This window comes from Rhipicephalus sanguineus, chromosome 8, assembly GCF_013339695.2.
Source record: "Rhipicephalus sanguineus isolate Rsan-2018 chromosome 8, BIME_Rsan_1.4, whole genome shotgun sequence".
NCBI lineage: Eukaryota > Metazoa > Arthropoda > Arachnida > Ixodida > Ixodidae > Rhipicephalus > Rhipicephalus sanguineus.
The window spans coordinates 40,800,209-40,818,644 of record NC_051183.1 but is presented as its reverse complement, the minus strand read 5'-3'; the positions used below and the strand labels follow the sequence as shown (position 1 = coordinate 40,818,644).

The window sequence follows — 18,436 nt, the reverse complement described above, 5'->3', positions numbered from 1 at the left end:
ATGGAGGATCCGGCTACAAGCACCGCCGCGTACGAGAGTTTGCCAGAGTACGGCACCTTGCTGCTACTGCTCGTTGTGATAGTGTCCTGTAAGTATGATATACAGACTGCAGAAAAGCACAGCAGAACTGCCTGCTGAACAGGAGTGACGCCTAACACTGCTTACACTGTTCTTTCTGTCGTAGTAATGACTGCAAACATGCTATGGGTTTTTTAAGCTAAGCTTGTCATAAGTCACAGATTTCGGTGGCGACGGAGGCGGCAGAGTTCGCGAAAAACCAGGACGATGTACAGAAATGCGGCTCTTGAATGTGCTCTGGTCCTTCCGTATATGTATGCGCCGTTCTGCAGCAATTGATGCTCTCTGAATATCTGGGTTCTCGGCGATCAGCCGTTTCTGATACGGCGCTCTGACCTTTTATCGAGGTAGACATGTCATTTCACGTTGCCGTATTTCATTGTTTCCTGGATAGTAACGCACGGCCGTCGTTATTGCCTGTAGCAACTTAAGTGTTGCGCTGCTATAGGCACGTGGATGAAGGTTCAGTTCCCGGCACAGTGGAAACATTTAGGGTGGAGCATTGCGCATTGCTAAAGAAAGAAAGAAAGGAAGAAAAAGAAAGAAAGAAAGAAAGAAAGAAAGAAAGAAAGAAAGAAGAAAGAAAGAAAGAAAGAAAGAAAGAAAGAAAGAAAGAAAGAAAGAAAGAAAGAAAGAAAGAAAGAAAGAAAGAAAGAAAGAAAGAAAGAAAGGAAGGAAGGAAGGAAGAAAGAAATAATAATAATAATATCTGGGGTTTAACGTCCCAAAACCACGATATGATTATGAGAGACGCCGTAGTGGAGGGCTCCGGAAATTTCGACCGTCTGGTGTTCTTTAACGTGCACCTAAATCTAAGCACACGGGCCTCTACCATTTCGCCTCCATCGAAATGCGACCGCCGCGGCCGGGATCGAACCCGCGACCTTCGGGTCAGCAGCCGAGCACCCTAACCGCTATACCACCGCGGCGGACAAGGAAGAAAGAAAGAAAGAAAGAAAGAAAAAGAAAGAAAGAAAGGAAGAAAAAGAAAGAAAGAAAGAAAGAAAGAAAGAAAGAAAGAAAGAAAGAAAGAAAGAAAGAAAGAAAGAAAGAAAGAAAGAAAGAAAGAAAGAAAGAAAGAAAGAAAGAAAGCTAGCTAGTAGTATGCAAGCAACACCACGCATCGCTTGCCCCCATTTTCCCGACAGCGGAAGAGCTAATTTTTCGTCATTTGAGCTGAGATATACAAGGTGACCAGTGCTGCTTGCAAAATAAACGATGTAAGAATGGCAGACTGGTCGTGTTGGTTGAGCCTACTTGAAGTGTAAGGCGCTCTGTGTGTGTGATACGCTTCCTTTTGCTTATTGTCATCGTCGTGACGTACACTTCAAATTTGCAAAATAAACGGTTCATACCGAGAATGGCGCCCCCCCCCCCCTTCCGCCACTTCTTTCTGTGACAAACTAGTGAGGGGGAAGGGACATGCCCCGCTTGTTCTTTCCCTCTCCCTCCCTCCCCCCTTGCCGGAAGTCTGACTACAATATTCCAGTCGTTTTGAAACAAGTGCGGAGCACTTTAGGGGCCCCCGCAGCCGCCGTGTAATGCGTCATGACGCTTGTCACGCTGGCGAAACCATGTACAGCGCATCCGTGTATAGCGTAGCCATGTAGTATAGTACAGCAAGGTGGCGGGAAAGGGAAGTGAGGCTGAGAAGTAATGCGAGTGTGAGGAGTAGGGAAATGAGGAAGGGAGAGGGTAGAGCATAACAGTCGTGTGTAGTATAGTATGCAAGGACGTGAGAAAGTGGGCATATCACATTGACGTGTATAGTATAGTATAGTATAGCAAGAAAGTGTGAAATGGCAGTGAGGGAGAGAGGGAGTGATGCGAGGATGAGGAGTGAACGAATCAGAGGGAAAGAAGGAGGGGAAAGGGCGTCACTACTTGAGAAATGGTTTTCTTTCCCGCCATAGACACCGAGCAGGCTGCATGTTTGGAACGCCCGCGTCGCCGAACGGCAGGCGAATCACCGTTCCGCACTTCCTACAGCTTTCGCGTCGAGCAGAACAGCGTTTAATTTTTATATTTCTTTGCATGCAGCGGTGCTGCGCATGGTGAAGCGAGTGATCAACTTGCCGGTGGTGGCCGTCACGGTGCTGTGGGGCTTTCTCGCCGGCTGGCTCGTGAATCGATACGGAGACAAGGAGACCTTCCTGCCCGTCACCGACGCCAACGTGGGCGAGCTCCTGCACCTGTACATGCCCGTGCTGGTGTTCACGGTGACGCTCAACGTGCGGTACCACATCTTCTGGCGCTGCTTCTGGCAGTGCGTGCTCCTAGGAGGCGTGGGACTCGGTAGGCCTTAGTGCCACAGGTGGAAACAGGAGGGGGGGATGAGGGGGTGAGGCAAGGGGGTCTGGATGTCCTGACCCCTCTCACTTAATTTTTGAATGTATAAGCTCAATATGGGTGTTAGGCACAATACCCAGCTTTAGGTATCAGACTTCACACAAACTGCCCCCCTCTCCTCTCGGGAAAATCCTGTATCCGCCTCTGCCTGATGCCATTCGTTCTCTTTTTATTTATTGCGACTTAAAGGGCACCTAAGAAACCTCCGATCTTTTTTCCAACGTTCCAGTAAACAAGCGTCTTGAGTTCGAAATGCCGTCACAATCAACAGTGTCAAAGGCGGCAGTGCTACGCTCAGCGGACGCGCCAAAAAATATCCCGTGTTCGTCTCCTGACCTTTCGGTATGCCCAGAGTTGGTCGTGACGTCACCAGTAGAATCTGTTCATGTCAGCAGTAGAAGGAGTCTGTGTGCTTGCAGGTACTTGCGCTCCGTGCTTATCCTCCTCGCACGGCGAGAAGGAACATTCAGCCAGAACGAGATATGAGAGAACGAACGGAGCGTAGCGAAGGAAAGAGCGAAACAAGGGAGGGCCGCATTTCGATCGTCAAACGCGTGTAACTCCGACATTACGGCACCTTTTCGAATAATTCTCGCGGCTAGGTGATCGTTGTAGACTTGTGCACAACGGCGAAAGCGTAACTAAATTTTAACCTCTGTGTAGTTTAGGGGGCCCTTTAAGAGGCCGAAGGCATTAGGTATCATGTACAAACGATCTCATGCACCAACACTAAGCTCACGCCTACACTTGTTTTACCGACCTTTTACAGTGCTTAGCGTCTGCATGTTCGTGCTATACATGACGTTCATGGTGCCGTCAAGCAAGGAAGGCATCGGTGGTCGGGACTCTGCGGGCGGTGGCCGAGAAGGCCTCGGGGACAACTCCGCGACATCGGCGCTCATGGGCTTCCTAGTCTGCTGCCCTGAGCCGATGTTTTACACGGAGATTCAATTTCTGACCACAGGTAAGCGAATCGGCCATGTATTTTCTATGGCCAAGCTTCGCTAATCCATTCATATATATACCACGCGAGTTTTACTGCGAAAGCTCTAGATGCCTCATAAAACGCGAAAATTGACCATCGGCGTCAATGTCCCGCGGCGTCGGGGACTATACGCGAGGGATGTAAAAAATCCTCTCTAAAAAGAGACAGGGCGTGCAAACACGGACACAAGAAAGAGGTCAGGACAATTAGTTCATTTAAAATTATCACATGATGACGTCACCATGACTTCACAGCTGATAGTCAAAATTTGTAACGTCATTACGACGTCACTGTGACGTAACGTCACATGATGACATCATCACAGGAAATCGTAGCTTGGTCAAAGGGCAGATCCCGGAGGCGGTGCAAAACCACGTTAGGTGCAGAAAGCTTTCGGAGGGTGGCAGGGCAATCACAATCACGTGACAGTAAAGTCGTACTTACCAAAATATGAATCAATGCCTAATGTACATGTACGATCCGTAATCAGTTGACCTTCAACGGTGTATTCAAACTTGGCTGTTCTACTTATGTCCTAGGTCATGGATTTGATCCCTGGCCGGGACGACGGCATTCTTCTAAAAGAGGGCAGGGGAGGGGGAATGCAATAAGCTGCGTTTGCTGTGCTTCATTTAAAAAAAAACTTTGCATGTTCACGGATATTCACAAAAGTTCCCATGCCTGCATTTATGATTTCTTTTGCGGTGCCAAACAATATCAATTAGTTGATAAGTCAATTACTTGCTCATATTCAATGCGTTATGTCTTGGCGGGCCGCTTTTGTTTGAAGTTGTCCAATGAATTTTGAATAAAAAATTTGGTGTGGCTTAGCTCGGCTATGCCAGAATATACGTAGCATTAGCTAAGGTTCAGCTGATTATTCTTAGCTTTCCTGGTTGTCAAGCTTCTTTGCTCTTCTGCGCCGCTTAGCAGCATTTGCGCTCTCCTGCTCCATGGCTATAGCACACTGGCAAACGCCAGCCAGCCGGACTCACAATTGTCTAACCTCCCTGTCCTTCCGTTTTTCTTTCCCTCCACCGCCTCCCCGCTACATGTATACCCCCACTGACACATATGCGCGCAAAATGAGAGGCGCTATCAAGCGGCTCCGGCGCAGCGTCAGACGGCCACTGCGCAACGGAGGCGCAGAGCTGGGCGTACGCCGGTGCCAATGCGTCTGCCACGGATATGACGTCACACCTCTGAAATGCGCAGATCGGCGAGGCGCGCGCAGAGGCGGCGGCTCCGGTGCGTCAGCTGTGCGCCGTGTGACGTCACCGCTCCTTGCGCATGCGCAGCACGGCTCTCGAACTACCACTCAAAACTGCTCCGCCTCGGCCACTGTAGCTAACGCTACAAAAAAAAATTTTCAGCATTCTGATTTTTCTAACCTTGAGCAGGGCGTTGCGTGAGTCGTGCCTCTTTCGCTTCTTGCAACTGTAAATGCGCTGCAAAGAAAGCCTGCGGAGCAGACTAGAGCTGGTGCTTCTATCTATAGAGACGTATCGTCACGTATTTGAATACGTGACGATACGTTTTTTTTTACCCTTATGACAAGGTAACAAACGTCATGATAAGAACATGGTCAGCTAACCCATTGGGATTCCACGATAAAGCTTGTGACAACAACGTTAGGCACCCATTTCTATAAGTGTCCTGCTTGTTGAAGTCGTAAGCTACAATACAGAGGCTCGTTGAGTAAAATACATTGGTGTAACACTCACACGGGTGTATCTAGAAGGGTGGAGAGGGGGTTCCGGATGTTCTGCACCCTACCCCTCCCTTCAATGTTTGAATCTGAGTATGGTTGTTGACGCCCCACACTCATTTCAGATACCAGACTTCCAATAAGCAGACCCCCCCCCCCTCCACCCCCCTCCTCCTCTCTTCAGAAAAATCCTGTATCCACTTCTAAACACTTTATAATTGGGTTTCACTTCTGTGTCCATGCTTACAATAGATGTAATGGGGCAGTCGAAATGTTCTCGTACGAACGTTCAGGCTTTTGCGTGAAATATTATAAAGATACGACCGGAATATTCCCCTGATTGTGTGAAAGTAGCTAAAGTATTACAACCTTGTTGTTATTATCTTTGAGGGAACACAAAGTCATGCTGTGATTACCGTCTTGATGATGGACGGCTAATTTGTAACTGCAATGGATCTAGCTTGTCGTTGAATACTTTTGTTTCTCCGTTCACTCCTGCTTTAGCATTACTTTCAAGTTGTATATCTACGTACAGCAACATTTGTTGCGATGTTATAATAGTTTCTATTACAGTACGATATTCTTCGCAACGCATGTACGTGCGTTTTATTCGCATCTTTTTCCCTTTTTGTGCAGCCAAGTCCCACATCCTCGAGACCCTGGTGATGGGCGAGGCACTGGTGGGCTTGTCGTTCTTCTGGTTCGTCTACAACATCGTCGCCGTCGTCAAGGAGTTTAGCTTCTCCAGTAAGGCGAAACTGACTTTTTCTTCTCCCCTGTTAGCGTCTTGTACAGTACGTTGCGGCAGGATGTAAACGTGCAAACACTTTCAGATAACTTAACAGCCTCAAAGCAGCACCCAGTGATTTAGCAGCTCCAGTGGATCATCACAAAGGAGTTGGTGAATGAAGCTAGCTTTTTAGTTATCAGGACTCCCATAAGCTAACCCCCCCCCCCCCCCCCCCATCCTCCACTTTCGGAATACGCGAAATCCTGTATCCACACTTCTGAACACTCGATACCAACTCGCCCAACTTGCCGTGTTAATAATTTTTTTCGTCACACACCTTCTCTCAATAAAACATCCTGTTTGAAACTATTGAAACGAACACAGTACAATTGGAACTCTATTTAACGAAGTGGTGACCACGCTCAAATTATTTAGTTAGATCGAGGAGATGAAAATTCATGGACACGGGGAGTCACTGGAGCCGGTCGACGTTTCGGCAATTGAGGACTTGTCTCTTTCAAGGCTTCTGCCTCGAAGAAGCCGGTTACAGCCATGAAGAAGTCAAGTCCGCTTGTCGAAACGTGGGCTCCAGCGAAACCCCATGTTCACAAATTCTCATCTCTTCCAAGTTTCCATCTTACCCTGAACTTCTGCCTTATTTGCATTTCGTTAAATCGGGACTTTCGTAGAATTGAGAAATCGATTTTTCGATCCTTCGAAATCCGAAATTGTAACGTAGCGACACCCAGAAGCTACCACGGCACTGTTTTTTGCCAGGAACTCACGCCTGCGCGTCAGAAAAGACCGCGATGTAGGCCCGAGGGCGGCCGAGGCATAAGGGACGTCATGTTCGGGCGATGCAGGCCAGGTAGACAGACACGTGGAGCTATAACAGGCTATCGATATCCTACCACGCGGAGAACGAGTGCAGTAATTGTGCGAGCTGGCTAAGCGAGATATATGCGAAGAGATCATCAGTGCTATCTGTTGCATAAACCATAAAATAACCAAAACCACTACCCTCCGGTACGTAACCACCATCCACAAGCGCCATCCGGTATACGTAAGAGCGCTACCGGCGGCCTAATCCTTCGTTCAGTGCACAGACGCGGCGTGCAGCCTCGTTAAAGTAAAGCTAGGGCTGTGACTAGGGCGCCTAGATACTTAGTGTGATAGCGATAGAGCGCACGCTGGAAGAAAAAACCGCCTTGGTCAAAATTACAAGAACATCAGCGCTTCGTCACGCAGTTATTTCCGTAAAAACTTCGTTTAATAGTGTTTGGGGGCCACATTAGTTCGTTAATTCGGGCTGAAGACAAGACTGAGCCCTCCTGATATTTTCAGGGTAATGGAAGTTTGTTCGTTAGATCGGGAACTTCGTAAAATCGGGTTTCGTTCGATCGAGTTTTAAGTGTAGTATCCTCGCTCAATATTGAAATAAAGGTGCACGGGCCATTCCGTCCCGGCACATTTCTAAACACTTAAAGGTACACCACGTAATTTCGCTCGCAGACTTTGGTGTGTTCGTGTTGACCACCCTGGTACTGGGCCCCTTGTTCGGAAAGCTCGTGGGCCACCTTCTGGCGTACCTGCTGATCGCGCTGTCACAGGACGTGTCCATCACCTACCTGGTCTCGCTGTGCGCCGTCTACCTAACCTTCCTGTTGGCCGAGCACGCATTCCTAGGCAGCGGCGTGACGTCAATCATCGCGCTCGCACTCACCGCCAGCGCGCACAGCGCCTCGACAATCATGGACCCGATAGTGTTGCGAAAGTGAGGCTCCGATCAGAACGCTTCTGCCTGCACTTAGGCAGGAAGGTTGTGTTTTCGATGTTAAGGTTCATGTTTCATGCTAGCAACTACGGCTTAACACTCTCAAGCGTAGATCACGTCGCAATTAACGATTTGCAAAAATCTCTGAGTTGGCTTTCCTGCATGGCTTTTTCTTATCAAAAGCTTTCCTTCACAGACCACTTTTCTGACTTTGAGACCATGAGTGGGCTTATCAGTTATTATGAGACGTGACAATCCAGTTGCAACACTTGAAACGCATTTGTGGTGTTCGTCTACCTTCTCAGGAATTGGGTGGAGTGAAATGCACAAAGAGAGTACAGAAGCGGTCTGTGAACGAGACTCTTTTGGTTAGAAAAAAAAAGTGCAGGATAACCAACTAGGATTTTTGCAAATCGTCACTTTTCTTTTTTCTCTGTGAGAAAACGCGACAGGTGTAGTAACTTGGGCTTTCGAATGCATGGTTCAGTGTACTTAATTCTATTCCTTGATTCAACGGCATCGTGCTTCCTTTCTACGCGTACAAAACTCTGTGAGCTCCCTCCGTTTCAACACGATGTGCTTGTCGCGTGCGCCGCTTCACGGTGACTGAGCACCGCCAAAGGCTTCCGTTCAAAAGGGTCCATACGAGCTGCATGAAGTGACAGAGCTAGTACTTGCATCATGTTCTTGAGTGAGGACACGGCCGGTCCTTCCAGAGTAATTTTATCGACCATTTAAACTTTCTTTTTTTTTTTCCTTAACTAAAGCTAAAGGGAGCTTCAGAGCAGAATTACTTGTGAAAGCAAACGCAAATTGCTATACATAGCTGGATTAAGCAGCTGTGAATTCGCATACATTATTAAAAACTTTAGCAGATCGGCTAGGGATGCGTTTTATTTTTTGCCTCGTTTTCCAATCTCGACAGGTTCTGGATGCTCCTTCGATACACGTACAATACGGTCATCGTGTTCCTGGCCGCCTTCAAGGTAGGCCGTGACGCCGTTGGGTACCTGGACGCCGATGACGTCATCCTCTTGGGTCATACGTACGCCGCGAAGATCATCGTCAGGCGAGTAGAGGCATGATCTTTGATATTAGATCGCGGCAAGTCCATCTCCCCCGCCTAAGTGGGAAAGTTACGCCTCGGCGTCTCTGCTAAAATTTAGTTCGAACAAGCAACTTAACAAGAAATGCCGGAGTTGAACACGGTTAAGGAAGGGAGTCATGGCATCAACTACCGCGGCAAGCATGCCACAGCACCCTGTCCATACTTCTCCTCGTATTGCGGGCGCGGGAAGTCACGTGACAGGGGTTGAGGTCTCGAGGCGCGCGCCCTCCGGCTGGCGGCTCTCGCCGACCGACGGAGAATAGTGCGCGGGAGAAGAGACCAAACCCACACTGCGCATGTCTACTGTCATGACGACGCATGCGCGAGGAGGAAGAGGAGGAAATGGGCGTTTGCTGAGCTTGAAGGTCAAATACATGCGCAAAGTCGTTTCCCGTGTTTGTACTGTGAGGAGTAGAGTTATTTCTCCAGAACAGACCTGTGCAGATTCGTCGTTCGTCTTTCGGAAATCCTCAAAAGAAATTTCGTTGTTGTTGCTGCTGCTCCTAACGGTGCTGCTGCTTTTGCATCTGCTGTGTATACCGTCCAGTAGATGTATAGCTCTGGATATATTATGAATACAGGGTCAGTGGCACAAGTTACTTGGCTCTCGGACACGCTTCCCTCTGTCCTATTCACCTCGTACTTGGCAACCCCGTTTCCTCTTGCTTTCCAGTTTGGCTAGCATTAAGTGACTATACAATGGCCGGAAGAATTCACGACCTAAGATAGGGAACATCGCGCGCCGTCGTCGCTTAGGTGTTATCCTGTTGCGCTGCTAGGCACGAATGACGCGGATTCAATCCCCGACCACGGAGACGGCCTTTCACTAAAGGGGCGAAATGCAAGAATTCTCGCTTACTATAGACTACGTTATAAACCACCGACTAGGTACACCGCACAGACGGTTAACCAGCGAGCTGAAACATGCAGCCCCTGTGTTTATCACTGGGTTAATCCTGACGGTTCATTAATGTCTTTCTGACTAATTGGTTACGTCTGTCCAGAAGTATTAATTGGTTGTTGCCGCCCTTGTGTTCCCTTCATGGTTAGTGGACCGGTGGGGAGTAGTGGAGATGGCCTGATCTCTGTGGCGCATACGCGCTACGAGTTTTAGCGCGCACAGGACGGTCGAATTTTATTTTCACGCTGTCATATACAACTTCGCCGAAAAATCTCTGATCGTCAATCCGGAGTACCCCCCCCCCCCTATGTGCGCATTATACTCGTATCGACGTTTTTAAGTTTTTTTTTCTTTAATATGGTGCTCTTCACAACGCGATCGGTACGTTCAGGGGTCTGATGGTGCTCGTGCTCTACCCGGTCCTCTGCTCGACGGGTTACGAACTCAACTGGCGCCAGTGCGTCGCTCTGGTCTGGATCAACTTCAAGAGCGCTGTCATCATGGGCTTCTCACTCTCGTCGTGGATTTCCAACATCAACGTCAGCGTGGCTCTCAGGGTACGCCCTACGCTGCAACGTGTTTTTTGCCCTGAGGGATTCAGCAATAGTGGCCTCACCACTTAAGTAGTATTAGCAGTGAAAACTATTTCTGCTTGTTTTGCTGGTGAAGTCCCAGAGGATGAAGCCCTCAGTCCCGGGCCCCATTTACTGCTGCAGTCCGGCTGGCCCGGTCAATCAGTCGTCGCTGGTCGTCCAGGGCTCTGCTGAAAAGAGCGGCTTCCCACTAAGAGAGGTGGAGGGGGGGGGGGTGTTGGGGGAACGAGTATTCTAGGTAGGCCGGGTGGTTCGGGCCATTGCCACGTGGAATGGTACAAGCCTGGATGTCCTCCACAGAAAGGACATCGGTCAGGATAGTGTGTAGGGTAAAAAGCGTGGCGAAGCGCAAGGTTGGAGAATGTATTAGTTTGAAAGTGGCGCAAAGCAGCAGCATCTGCGCGGTGCATGGTTAGTTGCCTCACCATATGCAAATATCCCCAGCTAAGCGAATCATATTAAGAATTGTACCTTGTATGAATATAGATTAACGACAATGAAAACATTTAGAGCGTATGAAGCCTTGTACATTATCTGTTTGAAATGTGAGTTAACGCGTAATGATGCTCGCGAAATTTGCTTCCTTCATTCGGACATTTAAAGAAATGCGGCCGTTACTGAAAGCTGGAAAGGTAGCATAACCCGGATGTTGAAAACAAAAGTGGCTCTTAGGCAGCCCACGTGAATGGCTGCGTCGCGCTCAAAGGTTTCAGAGGCGATGTCATATGTGCGTCATGATCGCCAGCTGTTTAAAGATGCTGAGGAGGTTGCTAACACGTTGCCATTAAGAAAATGAAAAATTTATCACCGAGCTCTGCATCTTTGCCAAGCTTGGTTCAAAAGTGTTTTCCGATTCGTGTATATACGCTGATTTCTGTAGATGTACAGACAGAGACTCTATTTATTATAAAGGTTTCCCTACTTTCCGCCCAGGACATTGGGCCATGCAAATTATGCCACAAACGTTTGGGTTTACCGGAAACAGTAAACGTAAATTGCACGCATGTGCAACAATTTTTGTATCCAGATTCCAGAGCTAGAGTTCCTGCAACGCGTGTTTCTTCTTGATTGCAGGAGGACGCAATACGGCTGGGCTTGGTGTTTCTGGTACAAGCCATAAACACCCTCAGTCTACCCCAGCTGATGTGGACATTGGGTGAGCAACAATTTTTTTTTATTTCTGATTATGGGTGAACAGTGCAATATACAGAACCGCGAAACACACAGGACACATGTCAGCGCTGTGTCCTGTGTGTTTCACGTAGGAGTGTAGCCAAGGGTGGGGGGTTCAATCCCCTACACACACGCACGAACACACATAAAGGGTAATGAACTCCCCACCCACCCTCGAAGAAACAAATTTCTGACTACACCCCTGTTTTCACGGTCCTGTATTTTGCTTTGTTCTGCCATAATGTCCACGAACCAACTAGCCTACACAAGAACGGTTGTGCATACACATTTTTCTGCGGCTTCAGCATCGAGTATGGTAGTAGTTAAAAAGGCTAGGCTTGAGAATTCTCAAAGCACGAGCGATTTCGTCGTAAACAGGAATTGTGCATCCCTTAGCACGAATGCATCGCTGTCGTCCTTGTGACACAGGCTCCTCTGTGCACCTCTGTGTGCATTACACACAGCCATAGGTCTACACAGGTCTACATACACACAGCCATACACGCAGGTCTACATACACACAGCCATAGGTCTAGATTTGCGACAAGGGCTTACCCAAGAAAGTTTCATGTCATCTTGATTCCATCGTACTGTTCTCTATCGATCTTTCTTCCCCTGACTCCACAAAGACAAGTCTGCAAGGCACCTCGTGATTCTTCCTGTTTAGGCCTAGTGCAGATGTCGGAAGCGGAGAGGGCCAACATGAACGTGGTGGTGACGGCGCTACGCAACACGGCCAAGCAGTCGACGAACAAGCAGCGCCGCGAGAAGAACTTCAGCGGCGCCGACTGGAAGTGGGTCCAGCTGCACACTTTCATCGAGAACCCGTACGCCGAGGTGGCGGGCGCCGGGACGGAGCGCACCGCCCTCGGTCCACGCCTCTCGCTACAGCGCCGGGAGGACACGCTAGCCGAGGCCAAGCACAACGCCAACACCAACATACTAAGGTTGCAGAAGGTACGTATACGTGGCTGTGTTTTCAACGCGTGAACTAATTCAGCCTGTTGCTTTTACAGGATTCCAAACAGCCTCACGAGTGACCATCATCCACTCCGCTTATTATGAGAGAAAGCTGATCTAGTCAGTAGTGATTCAAGATAAAAGACGGTATAAGCGTATAAACACGCCCACACGAGAGAAGACAGGACAACGTAAACTGATTTCTCCCTTGATTTGTCTGTTGTGTCAGTGTTTGCTCGCCTACTGCCTTTAATCATAAATCCAATCCTCGATTGTGGGTGCCCGATCTCTGAGCCCATGCATTAATTAACTACTTTAACGCGAAGGGACGCGCGCAATGGAACCCGTCATTGCCTTCGAGGTTGCAAATTAGCGATCTTGGAGGCCACGTTCGCCGAGTTAACATGGCAAGTGCGCCAAGTTGGGCGTGTTCGTGCAGTTGCACGGAGACTGCAGAAAGAGAAAATAAGGAGGTGGACAACGAAAATCTAAAACTTAGCACGCGCTGACTTAGAAGAAAATTCTCTGCCTACATCTCCTATTTCGCGCTGTTCATCGGTCGCCATACGAATTTTATTCATACGCCGCATGGGCTCTATATGTGAAGAACCCTAGGAGGAAATGAAGCGCCGGTGCCAGCGTGAGCAAGCAATGCTTGTCGTTTTGCGGTTATTATGCAGCTTTCTACAAAATTAGAACAAGTAATTTGGGCATCAAGATACCCGAGACAGCATGGGAATGATGGAAACAAGAGGTGCCCTATCTTCGTGCTGATTGGTTCAGATATTGTGACGTCATATTTTTATGGTGCGTTACCTTTCTCAATTTTCTAACGCTAACGTGTACGAACTTCGAAGCGAAACGTGAGTCATTCATGCACCCGGAAACCGCCCTGCTTACAAAAAAAAAAAAAAAAAATCGCATTTAAAATAACGAAAAATACGTCGTAATGGAATTGAAAACATCGGTAATAAAACCGGTGTTTCTTTTTTTTTCGCGCAGGTGTGCTACAACAAGCAGTACGAAGACGGTATGATTCACAAGCGCACAAAGACGACCATCCTAGCTGCCCTACAGTACCCTCTGGAAAGAGAGCTGTAAGTATACTTCGTACTTATAGTGCACTTAGTGGTCTATATATAGACCACTAAGTACGCATAGCTCAGGTCTAGGACCCCTCCCCCTACTACCTCGTATTTCCACTGTGTTTGATCATAAGGGTCCGAGTGGGAGGAGTTGGGAAGAGGGAAGGGGTCTTCGGTGAAACCGTAACCGCTTCACTATATTTCTACCCTCCCCCCAATCTTAAATGGAGAAACATGCTTACGCCTATAGTTAAGTACCTTGTGCAAAACAAAAGTACCCTAACAACCCTTATCAGTTAGTACTGTTCATTCATAACATATTCTGTGCACAAGACGCATTACTTCATTTTAGCTCTAAATAAAAAAAACAAGTGCCAGAAAGCGGAACTTGCACGACCAAAAACACAATAGGGAGGACAAGCCACAGAGTTCTTCACCGATGCCAATTAAATGCCCCACAATGTGGTATTAGTTATTACATCAAATTTAGATGGCGCGACGAAACAGGACAAGACAAAGGAAGAACACGGGCGCCATCTTCGTTTTCTTTTCTGTAGTTTCGTTTCGTTACGCTATCTACGATGAATTTAACGTCAAAATGCCAAATAGCCTAACATTCAACTTCTTAAAATGGTATTATTCAATAATGCGTTTTTTATCGAGCCCAGCTGTATTTTTTTTCTTTGTTTACTAAAACGCGAGCGTACGTTTTGCAGGTACTTGAACATCGACATGATGACCCAGTATATAACGGTGCCAGCTTGGATCTACTCACTGGTGAGTCTATAGTGATCCACTACAAACTATTCTGCAACACTTGTACCCGTTTTCATGATACACTGAAACTGTGACGGTGATCATAATAGAAAGTCATAGGGTCCCTTATGTATTCGCATAAGATAACTCGAAGGCGAAAGCCGTCTTCTTCTTTTTCTTCAGAGTGGATTGTTTTAAAGATTAATTGATTATAAATAACAGCAATTTTTGTAGCCCTTGACATACGTAGTTTGGGGACTTTAATGCAACAGGTTTCGTTGAAACAAAATTTTTTAATTAGTAATATTTATGATTGCTGAGCGGTAGAGCACTAAAACCGTACAGAGGACGAGTAACTATGAAGAAAACTGCTCAATTGTGCTTACTCACTCGTTGCATAGTTTTCGCGCTACTCCCCTCCTCAGCCAATCACCAACTAGACCATGCCGCAACTCTTTGCAACGGAGTACAGCAGCGCACATCAAAAACGACGTCGGTTTACTTGAGAAGCAAGCACAAGCGCTGTGCTTGTGGCTTACGCGTACCATATCTTGATTTTGTGTGCACTGCCATATTTTAAAACGACTAACGAACTAGCCTACCGGTATCTTAAACTTCTGTTTACTAAAGCAGAAACATTATGCGCGTCGCAAAAAAAGAAAGAATATATTTCTTATTCATCCGGTTATCGAAAAACCATTGCACAAATTAACAACAGAAAGAGAGAGAGAGAGAGGGGAGGCTTATTGTGACAGAAAAGCTGAGAGTGGTAGCGGACATCCTAGTTGACATCAAGCGAAAGAAATTCGACCTGGCCAAGCCACGTAATGCGTAAGACAGAACCTGTGTACATTAATAGCAACGTAATGCTCACCAAGGGATGGGAAACGCATTCGATAGAATAAACTGGAGGTCACTGGGAGAGGCGTTTTCCTGAAGTGGGCATAAACAGGCTGAGCATGATGACGATGGTGACCCCATTATTCACTGATCTATCCGTTGTTTCCCTTCCCTTCTTCAGAAAAACATCCTCCAACGCTTCGCGGGCACCGAGGTCATCGAGCGACGCAGTTCGGGCCGGGTCAGCGCCCGCACGGAGGAGACCGAGACCAGCATAGTCGAGATGGACCTGCTCTCCAACTCCATCACGCAGGTGTGTAATGAAGAGGCGTTTCTATACGACGCATGTGAAATCGCCTACGACTTTTCATATGTGCTCACCTTAAAAACCGAAAGGCGTGGCCTGTTCTGCCGGCGCAGGCCAGGCTGCCAGCTATAAGGACATTTTTTTCGCAGTTGGCAGCATACACATAGATAAAGTGTGGTGCCCAGTCATCACGGGACATGAATTAGCAGGAACTTCTAAGTCATCAAACGCATATACTGTTGACACCTGTTGTGTTGCTTTGCCGCGATCTTTCGTTTCTCCTTTCTTTTTCTTTCCTTTCTTTGTTTCTTCAACACTGTAGTTTGGTGGATTCGTTGTATTTTTGAAACTCACCATGATCTGTGGGGTTATTTCTCGCTTTCTCAGAAATTTATTGCTTATGTACCGATTAGCAATGATCAATATGGGTTATCAATATAGATCATATGGTCCATGATGTGAGCAGAGAGTACCATACAAATGTTGGTGAAAGGTCAACGGCTAGACTGACTGTATACATGATAAATGTGGCATGGCTGCAAAATGGCTTAAAAGATCTTAACAAAAGGCGCGTAAATAGCGAAAAGATTATGACACCAAACCAGTGAGGAATGCTGCGAACGAAAAATACTGTAATGTAACTTGTAAAATAACTTGTTGCTGGGCTAGTTGGTAGACCACTTCAAAAATATTTGAGCGCAAACACACGGAACATTCACACATGCACAGACCCACACATTCAGGCACCAAACATGTTTGAGCGCGGTACGTGTTTGGTGCCTGAATGTGTGGGTGTATGAATGTGTCGCGTGCTTGCGCTCAAATATTTTTGAAATGGGAACGAAAAGTAAGTTCCACCGCAAGGGCGAAGCAATGAATGCGGCAGCAATAAATCGGCATGTTATAAGACATGTTATACGGCATGCTCAGAGGCGTGAGTTGTCTGCTAATCTCTGTCAAGATGTGGGCGCGGCCGACCACACCTGGTCGTGTACCTAAAGTACAAGGGCGTCTTTGCACCTCGCCTTAATCGAAATGTGGCCGCTGTGGCCAGGAATCGAACCCACACCCTTGCGCTGATCAGCGCAACGCCACAGCCGCTAGAACACCACGGCGGGTTGTAGTATTTGGCAGGAAGCTTTGTCTTGCGTCGTGTTATTCTCTCTCAGGGCTGGTACCACGTGCTCGTGGGTCTCGTCGCCGTGGGCTTCGTGCTCCTACTGGGAGGACTCGCGTTCTTCACCCAATACAAGATGAATGACGTCATCATGTCCGTCGTGGTCAGCGTCCAGGGCTTGTACGTCCTGCTGTACGCTCTGGAGATACTCCTCGTGGTAAGTCTGTGTCTCCCCTCTTTCGCAAAATTTTTGCTTAGAATTATCTCGAGGTGTCGTAAAAAACATGAAGCGGTAACGATGTGTAGGGCAACCTGAATTATGAGAGTGCAGCGCCTACCACAAACGCGGCGTGAAAGCTTATAAAAGAAGCATTTGTAGTGATTTAATTTGGTACATTCTTACCTCAAGAGTTGCCCATTTCTTGAAAGCCTCAACGACGTTTTTGGCAGATGTACAAATCTGGCAAGGCGATCGCAAAAACACTCACGCACTTAGTTTGCATCTTGCATAGCTCTCATTTAAGTCACTCAGTATGCATCTACAGTCCTTATCCACACCTTATACACCGAGCATGACAGCTCCTGGTGACCCCAGCAAAAGTACTTAAATACTTACTGACTGTATGACTGACTTGGTCTGACTAGTCACTTACTAACTAATCATTGTTCAAGAAGTCAACGTTGAATTGACGTTGTTACTTCGCATGTTGGCTTGATTTTCTCTCGTCCATACCTCTCAAGTTTGCTGCAATCGCTTCGCGTGCAGGATTACCAGCAAGCCCAGATGGAAGCCATTGTAAATGTTATATTTCACTGCATTTAACCTCGGACCGCCATGCTGGTGAAAACAGGCTTCCACTGTTGCATTTTGGCCCCTAGCATTGGGCGCGTAAGCTAACATTAGAAACAGCAAAACAGCAAATTACGGCAGATATACCTTCTCTTTCATACTCATTAAATAACTTAATGTTTTGTAGAGGTTAAACCAAAGACACCAAGCTGCGGCTTACCAAACTGCCTACGAGACGAATGGCAAAATGACAAAAAAAGTTCAACGCAAGTGTTCTATACCAAACGCTGCGTTTGGCATAGAGAGCGTGCGTAGAACTTCGCTCAAGCACACTATGCGAAACGCGGCGTTTATATATGCAACCAACGCCGTTCCAGACAAAAATTGCTAATAGAGCCTAAAACTTGATAATAACGAAGTTTTACTGCCAGGGACCCCTAGCCGTTAGGCCGCCAAGACCTTGCATTCTTTTGTATTCTCCCCCGCTTTCGTCCGTTCGCCAGCCGCCCGCAAAAGAAGTCCGAGTACGCAAGTCCCGTGGGGTACCCGGCACTAAAACCCTCTGCTAGAGTCTTTCGGCAAGTTACGGAAATACGGTACGGCATTACCGTACCGCTCCTCCTTTCTCGCTCGTTGTGCTTTAGCCGCTCTCAGTTCGAGTGACAGTGAGTACCCGGAACGACAGTTTCCTCGATAACAATGCGTAGGCTGAAAGGCAACAATTAGGCGTGACATCCCCACAGTAATTTTTGAAAAAGAATTTTCTATATGGTACGGTAAGCATACGGTACGCTAATACCGCTCCGTATTTCAGTAACTTGCTAAAAGACTCTAATATCACCGCCATGTATAGACTTATTGGAAGCTTGAAGTCTATAGTGCGTAATACAAGTCGCAATGTCACTCATATTCTTATCTTCGGCTTTGTTTCTCTGCAGGTGTACTCGATGGGTATGTTCAGGATGGGCCGAGACGTTTGGCGCCAACTAGACCTGATAATTTTCGTCCTCGTGGTGTCCGAGTTTGTGCTGACCAGCTTCGTCTCGGTTAGCATGGACGACAAGAAGAACAAGTGGTACGCCATCTTCCTGCAGTGCAGCTTCATACTGCTGGTTGCCTGCCGAACTGTCAAGACGCTGCAGAAGAGAGCCGTAAGAGCCTATTTCTCTCATGTCCCTATTA

General features: G+C 47.4%; 1 protein-coding gene across 1 annotated transcript in view; it reads left to right on the top strand.

Annotated features, from left to right (window-relative positions):
- The window catches only part of LOC119403157 (sodium/hydrogen exchanger 10), a 32,881-nt gene continuing 14,445 nt past the window's right edge, over positions 1–18,436 (top strand). Inside the window, exons 1-14 of the mRNA XM_037670105.1 lie at positions 1–88; positions 2,119–2,373; positions 3,197–3,391; positions 5,757–5,867; positions 7,363–7,624; positions 8,550–8,693; positions 10,025–10,190; positions 11,301–11,382; positions 12,067–12,356; positions 13,362–13,456; positions 14,161–14,221; positions 15,222–15,353; positions 16,517–16,681; positions 18,193–18,405. Coding sequence (XP_037526033.1) covers positions 1–88; positions 2,119–2,373; positions 3,197–3,391; positions 5,757–5,867; positions 7,363–7,624; positions 8,550–8,693; positions 10,025–10,190; positions 11,301–11,382; positions 12,067–12,356; positions 13,362–13,456; positions 14,161–14,221; positions 15,222–15,353; positions 16,517–16,681; positions 18,193–18,405 — 2,259 coding nt within the window. The remainder of the gene's footprint in view (positions 89–2,118; positions 2,374–3,196; positions 3,392–5,756; positions 5,868–7,362; positions 7,625–8,549; positions 8,694–10,024; positions 10,191–11,300; positions 11,383–12,066; positions 12,357–13,361; positions 13,457–14,160; positions 14,222–15,221; positions 15,354–16,516; positions 16,682–18,192; positions 18,406–18,436) is intronic.